This window comes from Mesocricetus auratus, unplaced genomic scaffold (genome assembly GCF_017639785.1).
Source record: "Mesocricetus auratus isolate SY011 unplaced genomic scaffold, BCM_Maur_2.0 Super-Scaffold_100037, whole genome shotgun sequence".
NCBI classification, from domain to species: domain Eukaryota; kingdom Metazoa; phylum Chordata; class Mammalia; order Rodentia; family Cricetidae; genus Mesocricetus; species Mesocricetus auratus.
The window spans coordinates 9,669,242-9,682,750 of NW_024429215.1; the positions used below are offsets into that span (position 1 = coordinate 9,669,242).

The window sequence follows — 13,509 nt, forward strand, 5'->3', positions numbered from 1 at the left end:
CAGCTCACAGAGGCAGACACAGTCAGATCTTTGTGAGTGTGAGGCCAGTCTGGTCTACAGAGCAGAGTTCCAGCACAGCCATGGTTACACAGAGATACCTTGTCTTGAAAAACCAGCAAATAGATGACATACATTAGGTAGATGGAAAGATGGATAGATGGAAAAACTGACAGGTATGCTGACAAACACTTAGGAGGACAGATTGGGTGACAGGCGCTGACACAGATGGTATCTCTTTTGAACAACAAACATAATCATGGGGGATGGCTTTGCTCTTCCTTTTGCAGGAGCCTTGCAAGCTGAGGAACAAGAGGTAGCAACAGAGACATGTGAAAGAGGTGAAGATAATATTGATTTGCGCCAACCTATAACCAGGCTGAGTCATGTGTAAAGTCATGAGGTCCTGTCTTCAATATCTAGTGATTGTATGTACACAGCACACATGAGACTTGGCTTCAATCCCTAGTGGTTGTATGTGCTTGGTATGCATGAGGCTCTGGCTGAATCCCTAATGACACCGTGTTAATGAGTCTCTGGCTGCAGTCAAGTCTAGTACTTAACAAATGATTCTTGATTTTTTTATGACTTCATAATCCTATTTTAAAAGGCACTCTGCTGTGTGTTGGCGGTGCAAACCTTTAATCCCAGCAGTCAGGAGGCAGAGGCAGGCTGTTCTCTGTGAGTTCAAGGCCAGCTTGGTCTCCAGAGTGTGTGCCAGGAGGACAGCGTCCAAAGCCACAGAGAAAACCCTGTCTCAAAAACCCAAAAGAAAAGGCGCTCTGTTGATCTTAAAACTCGTGTGTCATGCATTTCAGATGATAAGTAGTTGCTTATGTAAATAAATTGTTTTTATTTTATGTGCATTGGTGTTTTCCTTACACGTATGTCTGTGTGAGGGTGTCAGATCTTGGAGATACAGACAGTTGTTTGCAGCTATATGGATACTGGCAATTGAACCTGTGTCCTCGGAAGAGCAGTCAGCGCTCTTAACCTATGATCCATCTCTACAGCCCCACGTACTGGATTTTATCACTGAGTACTACTCCATTGTATGAATGTAGCACATTTTCTTTCTCCATACTTCAGTAGAGGAGCACCTATATTTTTTCCAGGTCACATGAGTAGTTGTTTTAATGCTACCCAAACTCACCTTCCTACCTTCAAGCTTAACTAGATAATTAATCCATTTTTTATTGTTTTTGAGGCAAGTAGCAGGAGACATCATTGAGTAGGAAGAATCATTCAAGAGTCTACTGATGAGCAGTCATGGTAGTGTACAACTTGAACCCTGATGCTTGAATTGTGAAGCGCAGACCAGCAAGTCTGAGTTCTAGGCCATCTTGGTCTACATAGCAAGATCTAGGCAAGCTTCAATTATATAGTTTAAGACCATGTTCTCAAAAGAGTCTGTGATGCCTCCCAGCAATGCTCCTGTTGTCCACTTGAATGAATTCAATTGGTGCTCCTGAATGCCTAGCTGACTCTTCTGGGCATAAACTGAGTCAAGACTTGCTCTAATTCCCTTTGATAGTTTGGACATGGAGAGTTCTCATCCCTAGGTGGAGATTTTTAGACTGTGACTTGTTAACAGCGCTCTCTCTTCCTCTCTGTTGCAAAAGACTCAATGAGTAAAACAGAAGAAGACAGAGGAACAATCCAGAGTGACCAAGGGCCAGAGGAGGGACAAGCTCCAGGTTTGCATGCAGGGTGGGGTGTAAACATGGATACACTTAAAGCCACATGGTTTATAGTGTTACCTAAAGAATTAGACCCCTGAGCTCTTTGTGTTCTTTCTGATTTTCAGCACAAGTTTTCTCTGTGTAGTCCTGGCTGTCCTACAAATATTGCTGTAGACCAGGCTAACATTGAACTCACAGAGATCCATCTGCCTCTTGAGTACTGGCATAATAGGTGTGTGCTACCACATCCTAGGTGGCCCTCTGAATTCATGTGTGTGTGCATGTCGAATTTCACCACTTCAGATGACAGGTAAACACTGGGAACTCCAGCTGCAGGAAATCCAACACCTCTATTTACTGTACTCACAGGCCCCCATGCAGGAAATTAATTAGCAATTAAAAAGCCCTTTGTAAAAGGGTAGACTTTCTGGGGGAAACAAAGCTAAGGTTGACCTCTTTCTTCCGCACAGGCAAGCACACATATAACCTGCACTTAACCACATACCACACACATGAGCACACCCAGTTCTGCTGAATTGTCTAGATAGAGGTGTGGGAGGGTAATTTGGGGTTGCTCGATTCTACTTAACTATCCTCTGGGCCTGTTCTTATGTCGCTATGTCCACAGACATCCATTATTTTACAGGGTAGATGACGTTCAACATTAATCTGCAATACTTGGAACTTTCGTGGTCCCAATGATTCTATCATGAGCTTTAGAGTCATATTGACAATTTCTGTGATGTCAGCTGTTCTCTATGAACTGCATTTAGTTGCATGGATCTGTGTTTGGATATACAGGTAGCTGTATTAATGAATTTGAGTTGAGGGTAAATTGCTCAGTCATTACTATGTTAGCTGCTCCAGTACCCAGAACTCATATTAAAAGGCCAAGAAAAGGGGAATGTGCCTATCAACCCAGTGCTGAAAAGGCAGACTCAGGAGGGTCCATGGTGCTTACTGGTCTGAGAGTCTAGCCATGTTGCTGAGGTTCAGATTTAGTGAGAGACTCTAAAAAATAGGATTAGGTGCCAGAAAGAGGGTTCAGTATTTCAGAGCACTAGGCACACTTCCAGAAGAACCAAATGCAGTTTTCAGCACCCCTATGTCAGCTCACAACCATCTGTAAATCCAGTTCCAAATGATCTGCTCTCATGTGGCAGAAACAGGCAAAGCATGCACAAAGTACACAGACATAAAGCATACATGCAAAATAGTCATTAGATATAAATAACTACAATTTCACCAGCTTGTGTTGGTGCACACCTTTAATCCCAGCACACAGAGGCAGGCCTAGTCAGATCTTTGTCAGTTTGAGGCCTGTCTGGTCTACAGAGAAGAGTTCCAGGAAAGCCATGGCTACACATAGAAACCTTGTCTGAAAAAACAGCAAATAAATTACATACATTAAGTAGATTCAAAGATGGATAGATGCATAGGTAGACAGGTATGCTGACAGACAGTTAGGAGGATGGAGTGGTGGGTGGCGGGAGCTGACACAGATGGGATCAATTTTGAACAACAAACATAATCATGCATCATGGTTTTGCTCTTTTTGCAGAAGCCATGCAAGCTGAGGAACAGGAGGAAGCAGCAGAGACATGTGAAAAAGGTGAAGAAAATATTTATTTGCGCAAGCCCATAAGCAGGCTGAGTGAGAACATCATAAACATTCAAACATGAGGTTTCATCAGAGTTGTTTACAAGAGCTTGGGGGAAGGCTGGAAAGATGGCTCAGAGGTTAAGAGCATTGATTGCTCTCAGAGGGGTCATGATTTCATTTCCCAGCAACCACATGGTGGTTTACAAACCATCTATGAATGAGATCTGGTGCCCTCTCCTGGCATGGAGATATACACATATGCAGAACAGAAGTTATAAAGAATTATCTTTTTAAAAGAGGCCAAGAGGTGGTGGTTCACACCTTTAACCCCTGCACTAGTGAAACAGAGGAAGGGTAATCTCTGTGAGTTCCAGGTCACCTATAAAGACTCTCACGTTGACTACACCTACTCAAAAAACTGACAGATGCTCTTTGCCTGAAAATTTCCTCATGTTTTCCATGTTCTTTCTGCTGCCTGTATTTCCTAGACATTGATGATCCCTATTGGTTGTGTATACAAAACATGCCCGAGGCTCCAATTCAGGCTCTTGTATTTCTGTGTCCTAGCATGTATGAGACCTCCTGGCTTCAGACTCTGCTAATCTGTGAATGGCGGGCATAATGCCTTGGATTCCGGTGGGAGTGTGTGTAAAGTCATGAGGTCCTGTCTTCAATACCTAGTGATTCTATGTGCACAGCACACCTGACACTTGGCTTCAATCCCTAGTGGTTGTGTGTGTTTGGTATGCATGAGGCTCTGGCTCAGTCTCTAATGATACCGAGTTCATGAGGCTCTGGCTGCAATCAAGTCTAGTATTTAACAAATGATTCTTGATCTTTATTATGATGTCATAGTCCTATTTTAAAAGGCACTCTGCTGGGTGTTGGTAGTGCACACCATTAATACCAGCAGTCAGGACACAGACATGCTTTTCTCTCTGAGTTCAAAGCCAGCCTGGTCTCCAGAGCATGTTCCAGGAGGAAAGCCTTCAAAGACACAGAGAAACCCTACCTCGAAAACCCAAAAGAAAAGGCACTGTGTTGATCTTAAAACTCCTGTGTCATGCATTTCAGATACTAATGATTGGGTATTTTCGTGCACTTTTTTATTATTTTAATTTTAAATATCTTGTTTCACATGTAAAACCCAGTTCCCTCTCCCTCACTACCTCCCGCACCCCCGCCATTCCCCCCAGCCTCCCTCCTTATCCCAACTTCATTCCACATAGGGATATCTAGAGTCTATCATTTCACTCAGGGCAGGGTCCAGGCACTCCCCTAAGAGTCCAGGCTAAGAGAGCATCCCTCTTTGTGTTATGTCTGCATGCCAGGGATAAACACTGATCCACTGCCCAGGGCCCCATAGGTTGCCCAGGACTCTTCACTGACTCTAATATTCATGGGTTCAGGATCAGTCCAATGCTGGCCTCCCAGCTGTCGGTCTGGGGTCCAAGTGCTCTCCCCTGTTCAAATCAGCTGTCTCTGCTGGTCTCCTTCCTTTCTGAAGCAGAAGGACGCTGAAGGTTGGGGCCTGGAAGGGCTGATGCCTTTTCTGAAGCTGGGGTCCCCAGAGGTTGGGGCCTGGAAGGGCTGATGCCTTTCCTGAAGCTGGGGTCACCAGAGGGTGGGACATGGAAGGGGTGATGCCTTTCCTGTGTGGTGGGTCTTCTGTATGCCAGGAGAAGGACCCCAGAATATCAATGAGTGTTGGGCAGAGGATGGGGAGTGTCCCCACGGAGGCCCAGGCTCACCTTGAAGCTAGGTCTTCAGATGTTGGGGCCTGGAAGGGCAGATGCCTTTCCTGTGTGGGCGGATCTTCTGGATACCAGGAGTAGGCCATGGAAGATTGAGGGGATGGTTGTTCGGCAGAGGATGGGGAGTGTTCCCCCAGAGACCCAGGCTCACTGAAGAAGGGTGGATTTTACCACTGAGTACTACTCCATTTTGTAAATGTACCACATTTTCTTTCTCCATACTTCAGTTGAGGGGCATCAAAATTTTACCCAGGTCACATGAGTAGTTGTTTTCAGGCTACCACACCCTTCCTACCTACAAGCTTAAGTAGATCATTGATCCATTTTATTGTTTTGAGGCAAGTAGCAGGAGGCATCTGAGAAGCAAGAATCATTCAAGGGTCTACTGATGAGCCAGTCATGGTAGTGTACAACTTGAACCCCAATGCTTGGATTGGGAAGCACAGACCAGCAAGTCTGAGTTCAAGGCCACCGAGGTCTTCACAGCAATATCTAGGCCAGGTTGAATTACATATAAGCCCCTGTTCTCAAAGAATCTGTGGAGCCTCTCAGCAACTCTCCTGTTGTCCACTTGAATGAGTTCACTTGGTGCTCCTGATTGCCCAGAGGAATCTTCTGGGCATAAAACGAGTCAAAACTTGCTCTAATTCCCCTTGGTGGTATAGACAAGGAGAGTCTTTATCCCCAGCTGGAGCTTTTAGACTGTGACTTGATAACTCACTCTCTCTCTTCCTCTCTGTTGCAGATGACTCAATGAGTACCCCAGAAGCAGACACAGAATCAATCCAGAGTGACCAAGGGCCAAATGAGGGACAGGCCCCAGGTAGGCATGCAGGATGGGGGGTAAACATGGATACCCTTAAAGCCACATGGTTTATAGTGTGACCTAAAGAATTAGAACCCTGTGCTCTTTGTGTTCTTTATGATTTTCAACACAAGTTTTCTCTGTGTAGTCCTGGCTGTCCTATAACTATCGCAGTAGACTAGGCTAATATCGAACTCACAAAGATCCACATGCATATGCCTCTTGAGTACTGGCATAAAAGTTGTGTGCTACCACATCCTAGCTGGACCTCTGAATTCCTAAGTGTTTGCATGTGGCATTGGAGTTTGGTTCTCAGCACCACTTCAGATGACACGTAACCACTGGGAACTCCAACTGCAAGAAATCCAACACCTCTGTTATCTGCAGTTACAAGTGCTCACAGGCACCCATGCAGGAGTGCAATTAGCAAATAAAAAGCCCTTTGTGGAAGGGTAGTCTTTCATGGGGAAAGAAATCTAAGTTTGTACTCTTTCACCCCCGCAGGCTACCACACATATAATCTGCACTTAACCATGTACCACACACATGTTAAGAGAGCGTTCTACTGAATTGTCTAGATAGAGGTGTGGGAGGGATATTTGGGGTGGCTGGATTCTACTTAACTATCCTATGTGCCTGTCCTTATGCCGCTATGTACACAGACTTCCATTATTTTAGAGGGTATATGACATTCAACAATAATCTGCAAAACTTGGGGGCCTTTCATGGTCCCATTGATTCTATCATGATCTTTACAATCATTTAGACAATTTCTGGGAGGTCAGCTGGTCTCTTGATATGGACTGCATTTAGTTGCAGGGATCTGTTTTTGGATGTATATATATAGTTAGCTATATTAATCAATTTGAGTTTCAGGTTAAATGTTCAGTGAGGACTAATTTAGCTGCACAAGGACCTGACTTTAGCTCTCAGAACTCTCATTAAAAGGCCAAATAAAGGGGAATGTGCCTGACATCTCAGGACTGAAAAGACAGACGCAGGAGGGACCATGGTGTTTACTGGTCAGCCAGTATAGCCAAGTTGCTGAGATTCAAATTTTGTGAGAGACTCTCAAAAATATGAATAGGTACCAGAAAGAGGGTTCAGTATTTCAGAGCACTAGGCACACTTCCAGAAGAGCCAGATTCAGTTTTCAGCACACCCAAGTCAGCTCAAAACCATCTATAACTCCACTTCCAAGGGATCTGATCTCACGTGACCTCAGCAGGCACAGAATGCAAAGGGCACAGACATATAGCGTACAGATGAAAGAGTCATCAGGTATGAATAACTACAACTTCACCATCTGTTGGTGGTGCACACCATTAATCCGAGGACACAGAGGCAAACACGGTCAGATCTTTGTGAGTTGAGGCCAGTCTGGTCTACAGAGTGGAGTTCCAGGACACTCATGGCTACACAGAGAAACCTCGTCTTGAAAAACCAACAAATAATGACGTACATTAGGTACATGAAAAGATGGATATATGGATAGATTGACAGGTTGCTGACAGAGTTAGGAGGATGGAGTGGTGGGAAGCATGAGCTGACACATATGGTAACTCTTAGAAACAAAAAACATGATCATGTAGGATGGTCTTGGTCTTCCTTTTACAGGAGCCTTGCAAGCTGAGGAACAAGAGGCAGCAGCAGAGACATGTGAAAAAGGTGAAGAAAATATTTACTTGTGCCAACCTAGAAGCAGGCTGAGTGCGAGCATCATATGGAATTCAAACAGGAGGTTTCATCAGAGTTGCTTAAAAGAGCCTGAGTAAAGGTTGGAAAAATGGCTCAGAGGTTAAGAGCATTCATTGCTCTCACAGGGGTCCTGAGTTCAATTCCCAGCAACCACATGGTGGTTTGCAAACCATCTATGAATGAGATCTGGTGCCCTCTTCTGGCATCGAGATATACACGTATGCAGAACAGTGTTTATATCATGAATTATCTTTTAAAAAATAGCCAAGAGATGGTGGTGCACACCTTTAATCGGGACGGGGGACCCCTGTGAGTTCCAGGTCACCTATAAATTCTTCCACATTGACTACACCTACTCAAAACTGACAGCTACTCTTTTCTTTGCCTGAAAATTTCCTCATGTTTTCCATATTCTTTTTTTTTCTTTCTTCTTGTTCTTTTATTTTTTTATTTTTTTTTTATTTTTTTATTTTTTATTTTCCAGTTTAAATTTAGATAAGAAACGAGGTTGCTTCACAAGTCAGTTACAGGTCCCTCTCCCATTCCCTCCCCTACTCCCGTGCCCTCCCCCCAACCCCCCCCCCGTTATCCCCTCATTCCCCCAGGGAGGGTGAGGCCCTCCATGGGGGTGTCCATAGTCTGTCATTTGATATAGGGCAGGGCCTAGACCCTTCCCCCAAGAGTTCAGGGTGAGAGTGCACCTCACATTGTTCTATGGGAGTCCAAAGTCCGTGTGTATACTTGGGATGGGTACTGATCTGCTGCAAAAGGCTCAATAGATTCCCTAGGCCTCCTCACTGACACCCAAATTCAGGGGGTATTGATCAGTCCCATGCTGGATTCCCAGGCTGATGCCTGGGTTTCAAGAGTTAACCTTTGTCTAGTCAGCTGTTTCTGGGGGTTAAACCAGCCCAGTCTTAATCCCTTTGATCACCAGTCCTCCCTCTCTGTTACTGGCTTTCTTGAGTTCAGCTCAGTACTTAACCAAGGGAGTCTGCCTGTTCTTCGATCAGCCACTAAATGAAGTTTCTGTTTCCCAGACTCTCTGGCCATAGGATTGTAGGCTGGCACTCCCCAGATCTATGTCTAAAATCCATATATGAGAGAGTACATGCCATATTTCTTTTTGTGACTGGGTTACCTCATGGTTTCCATATTCTTTCTGCTCCCTGTGTTTCCTAGACATTGATGATCCCTATTGGTTGTGTATACAAAACATGCCTCAAGCTACCATTCAGTCTCTTGTATTACTGTGTCCTAGCATATATGAGACCTCCTGGCTTCAGTCTCTGCTAGTCAGTGCATGGCATGCATGATGGCTTGCCTTCCGGTGGTAGTGTGTATAAAGTCATAGGTTCCTCAAGTCAATATCTAGTGGTTGTATGTTCACAGCAGACATGAGACTTGACTTCATTCCCTAGTGATTGTATGTGCTTGGTATGCATGAGGCTCAGTCTATAATGACACTGTGTTCATGAGGCTCTGGCTGCAATCAAGTCTAGTATTTAACAAATGATTAATAATCTACTTATGACATCATAATCCTATTTTAAAAGGCACTCTGCTGTGTGTTGGTGGTGCACACCTTTAATCCCAGCAGTCAGGAGGCAGACGCAGGCTGTTCTCTGTGTGTTCAAGGCCAGCCTGGTCTCCAGAGCGCGTTCCAGGAGGACAGATTCCAAAGACACAGAGAAACCCTGACTTGAAAACCCAAAAGAAAAGGCACTCTTTTAATCATAAAACTCATGCATTTCAGATGCTAAGTAGCTGCTTATGTAAATAATTTACTTTTTATTTTATGTGCATTGGTGTTTTGCCTACATGTATGTCTGTATGAAGGTGTCAGATCTTGGAGCTACAGACAGTTGTTTGTGGCTATATGGATACTGGGATTTGAGCCAATGTCCTCTGGAAGAACAGTCAGTGCTCTTAACCTCTGATCCATCTCTACAGCCCCAGGTAGTGCATTTTACCACTGATTACTACTCCATTGTGTAAATGTGCCACATTTTCTTTCTCCATACTTCAGTAGAAGGGCATCCAGATTTTTTTCGCATCACATGAATAGTTGTATTCAGGCTACCCAAACCTCACCCTTCCCCACCTACAAGCTTAAGTAGATCATTAATCCATGTTATTGTTTTTGAGGCCAGTAGCAGGAGTCATCTTTGAGTAGGAAGAATCACTCAACAGTCTACTAATGAGCCAGTCATGGTAGTGTACAACTTGAACCCCAATGCTTGGATTGGGAAGCACAGATCAGCAAGTCTGACTCTAAGTCCACCTTAGTCTACATAGCAAGATCTAGGCCAGCTTGAATTATATAATAAGACCCTGCTCTGAAAAGAATCTTTGATGCCTCCCAGCAATGCTCCTGTTGTCCACTTGAATGAATTCACTTGGTGCTCCTGATGGCCCAGAGGATCCTTCTGGGCATAAACTGAGTCAAGACTTGCTCTAATTCCCCTTGGTAGTTTAGACATGGAGAGTTCACATACCCAGCTTAGCTTTTAGACTGTGACTTGTTAACAGCCCTCTCTCTTCCGCTCTATTGCAGATGACTCAATGAAGAAAACAGAAGAAGACCGAGAACCAATCCAGAGTGACCAAGGGCCAGATGAGGAACAGGCCCCAGGTTGGCATGCAGAGTGGGGTGTAAACATGGATACACTTAAAGCTACATGGTTTATAGTGTTACCTAAAGAATTAGACCACTGGGCTCTTTGTGTTCTTTCTGATATTCAACGCAAATTTTCTCTGTGTAGTCCAGGCTGTCCTACAACTATCGCTGTAGACCAGGCTAACATCGACCTCACAGAGATCCACCTGCCTATGCCTCTTGAGTACTGGCATAATAGGTGTGTGCTACCACATCGCAGCTGGACCTCTGAATTCCTATGTATGTGCATGTGGGATTGGAGTGTGGTTCTCAGCACCACTTCAGATGACACGTAACCACTGGGAACTCCAGCTACAGGAAATCAACACCTCTATTCTCTGCATTTACAAGTGTTCACAGGCACCCATGCAGGAGTGTAATTAGCAATTTAAAAGCCCTTTGTAAAAGGGTAGACTTTCAGAGGGAATGGAGTTTAAGCTTGACCTCTTTCACCCCACAGGCTACCACACATATAACCTTGGTTTAACCAAGTACCGCACACATGTTAACAGGCAATTCTACTGAATTGTATAGAAAGGCATGTAGAAGGGTAATTTGGGGTTGCTCAATTCTACTTTACTATCCTATGTGCCTGTTCTTATTCTGCTATGTCCATAGGATTCCATTATTTTAGAGGGTAGATGACATTCAACATTAAACTGCGAATCGTGGGGACCTTTCAGGGTCCCATTGATTCATTTTTTTAATTTATTTATTTTTCAGTTTAAATTTAGATTAGAAACAAGGTTGCTTCACAAGTCAGTTCCAGGTCGCTCTCCCTTTCCCTCCCCTCCTCCCATGCCCTCCCCCCCAAGCCCCCATTATCCCCTCATTTCCCCAGGGATGGTGAGGCCCTCCATGGGGGTGTCCATAGTCTGTCATTTCATCCAGGGCAGGACCTAGACCCTTCCCCAAGAGTTCAGGGTGAGAGTGCATCTCACAGTGTTGTATGGGAGTCTAAAGTCCTTGTGTATACTCGGGATGGGTATTGATCTGCTGCCCAAGGCTCAATAGATTACCTAGGCCTCCTCACTCACACCCACATTCAGGGGGGGTCTTGATCAGTCCCATGCTGGATTCCCAGGCTGATGCCTGGGTTTCAAGAGTTAACCTTTGTCAGGTCATCTGTTTCTGGGGGTTAAACCAGCCAAGTCTTAATCCCTTTGGTCATCAGTCCAACCACTCTGTTAATGGCTTTCTTGAGTTCAGCTCAGTACTTGACCATGGGAGTCTGCCTCTTCTTCCATCAGCCACTGAATAAAGTTTCTGTTTCCCAGACTCTCTGGCCATGGGATTGTAGGGTGACACTCCCCAGATCTATGTCTAAAATCCTTATTTGAGAGAGTACGTGCCATGTTTCTCTTTTTGTGACTGCGTTACCTCACTCAGAATGGTTTCTTCTAGTGTCATCCATTTGCCTGCAAATCTCAGGATTCAATTGTTTTTTTTTCTGTTGAATAGTACTCCGTTGTGTAAATGTACCACATTTTCTCTGTCCACTCTTCGGTTCAGGGACATCTAGATTGCTTCCAAGTTCTGTCTATTACAAATAATGCTGCTATGACTATAGTGGAACGTACATCTTTGTTGTATGAATGGGCATCTTTTGGATATATGCCTAAGAGTGGAGTTGATGGGTCTTGTGGTAGGTTTCTTTCATTTTTCTGAGGAATCTCCATACTGATTTCCAAAGTGGCTGGACCAGTTGGCACTCCCACCAGAAATGGAGTAGTGTTCCCCTTTCACCACATCCTCTCCAGCATAAATTCTGACAGGAGTGAGATGGTATCTCAGAGTTGTTTTGATTTGCATTTCCTGGATGGCTAAGGATGTTGAGCACCTTCTCAAGTGCCTATCAGCCATTTTAGACTCCTCTATTGAAAATTCTCTATTTAGTTCTGCAGCCCACTTTTTAATTGGGTCCTTTGATGTTTTGGAGACTTGCTTCTTGAGTTCTTTGTAAATTTTGGAGATCAACACTCTGTCAGATGTGGGATTAGTGAATATTTTTTCCCATTCTGTGGGCTGCCTTTTTGTCTTCTGACTGTGTTTTTTGCCTTACAGAAGCTTCTCAGTTTCAGGAGGTCCCATTTATTAATTGTTGATCTCACTGTCTGTGCTATTGGTGTTATATTCAGGAAGCTGTCTCCTGTACCAATTCCTTCAATGGTACCACCCACTTTCTCCAAGAGGTTCAGTGTGGCTGGATTTATGTTGAAGTCTTTGATCCATTTGGACTTGGCAATAAACATGGATCGATCTGCATTCTTCTACATGCCAGCCTCCAGTAATGCTAGCACCATTTGTTGAAGATGCTTTCTTTATTCCATTGTATGTTTTTAGCTTCTTTGTCAAAGATCAGATATTCATACATGTGTGGGTTAATATCCGGGTTTTCAATTCGATTCCATTGGTCTACCTGTCTATTTTTGTGCTGTTTTCAGGACTATAGCTCTATAATAGAGCTTGAGGTCAGGGATGATGATGCCTCCGGACGTTACCTTGTTGAATAGGGTTGTTTTGGCTATCCTGGGTCTTTTGATTTTCCATACAAAATTGATTATTGTTCTTTCAAGGTCCGTGAAGAATTTGCTGGGATTTTAATGGGGATAGCATTGAATCTGTAGATTGCTTTTGGCAGGATTGCCATTTTTACTACATTGATCCTACCTATCCAAGAGCATGGGAGATCTTTCCATTTTCTGAGGGCTTCTTTAATTTCTTTCTTTAAAGATTCAAAGTTCTTACGATACAGGTCTTTCACTTGTTTGGTTAGCGTTACCCCAAGGTATTTTATGTTGTTTGTGGCAATTGTAAAGGGTGATGTTTCTCTGATTTCTCTTTCAGCCCTTTTATCATCTGTATATAGTAGGGCTACTGACTTTCTTGAGTTGATCTTGTAACCTGCCACTTTGCTGAAGGTGTTAATCAGCTGTAAGAGTTCCCTGGTAGAGTTCTTTGGGTCATTGATGTAAACTATCATATCGTCTGCAAACAGTGAAAGTTTGACTTCTTCCTTCCCAATTTGTATCCCCTTGATCCCCCTTTGTTGTCGTATGGCTATAGCTAGAACTTCAAGTACCATGTTGAAAAGGTATGGAGAGAGTGGACAGCCTTGTTTTGTTCCTGATTTTAGAGGAATTGCGTTGAGTTTCTGTCCATTTAGTTTGATGTTGGCTGTTGGTTTGCTGTATATACCTTTTATTATGTTTAAGTATGTCCTATTATGCCAGATCTCTCCAAGACCTTTATCATGAAGGGGTATTAGATTTTGTCAAAGGCTTTTTCAGCATCTAGTGAGATGGTCATGT

General features: G+C 43.9%; 1 protein-coding gene across 50 annotated transcripts in view; it reads left to right on the plus strand.

Annotated features, from left to right (window-relative positions):
• Nlrp5 (NLR family pyrin domain containing 5) overlaps window positions 1–13,509 on the plus strand; it is a 172,788-nt gene that overhangs the window by 89,221 nt on the left and 70,058 nt on the right. For 46 of the 50 annotated variants that reach the window (XM_040733959.1, XM_040733993.1, XM_040733992.1 and 43 more), the window contains 6 exons: window positions 288–338; window positions 1,620–1,694; window positions 3,241–3,291; window positions 5,782–5,859; window positions 7,459–7,509; window positions 10,097–10,174. In XM_040733959.1, the coding sequence (XP_040589893.1) occupies window positions 288–338; window positions 1,620–1,694; window positions 3,241–3,291; window positions 5,782–5,859; window positions 7,459–7,509; window positions 10,097–10,174 (384 nt within the window). The remainder of the gene's footprint in view (window positions 1–287; window positions 339–1,619; window positions 1,695–3,240; window positions 3,292–5,781; window positions 5,860–7,458; window positions 7,510–10,096; window positions 10,175–13,509) is intronic. The other 4 variants (XM_040733976.1, XM_040733951.1, XM_040733978.1 and 1 more) reach the window with 4 other exon arrangements.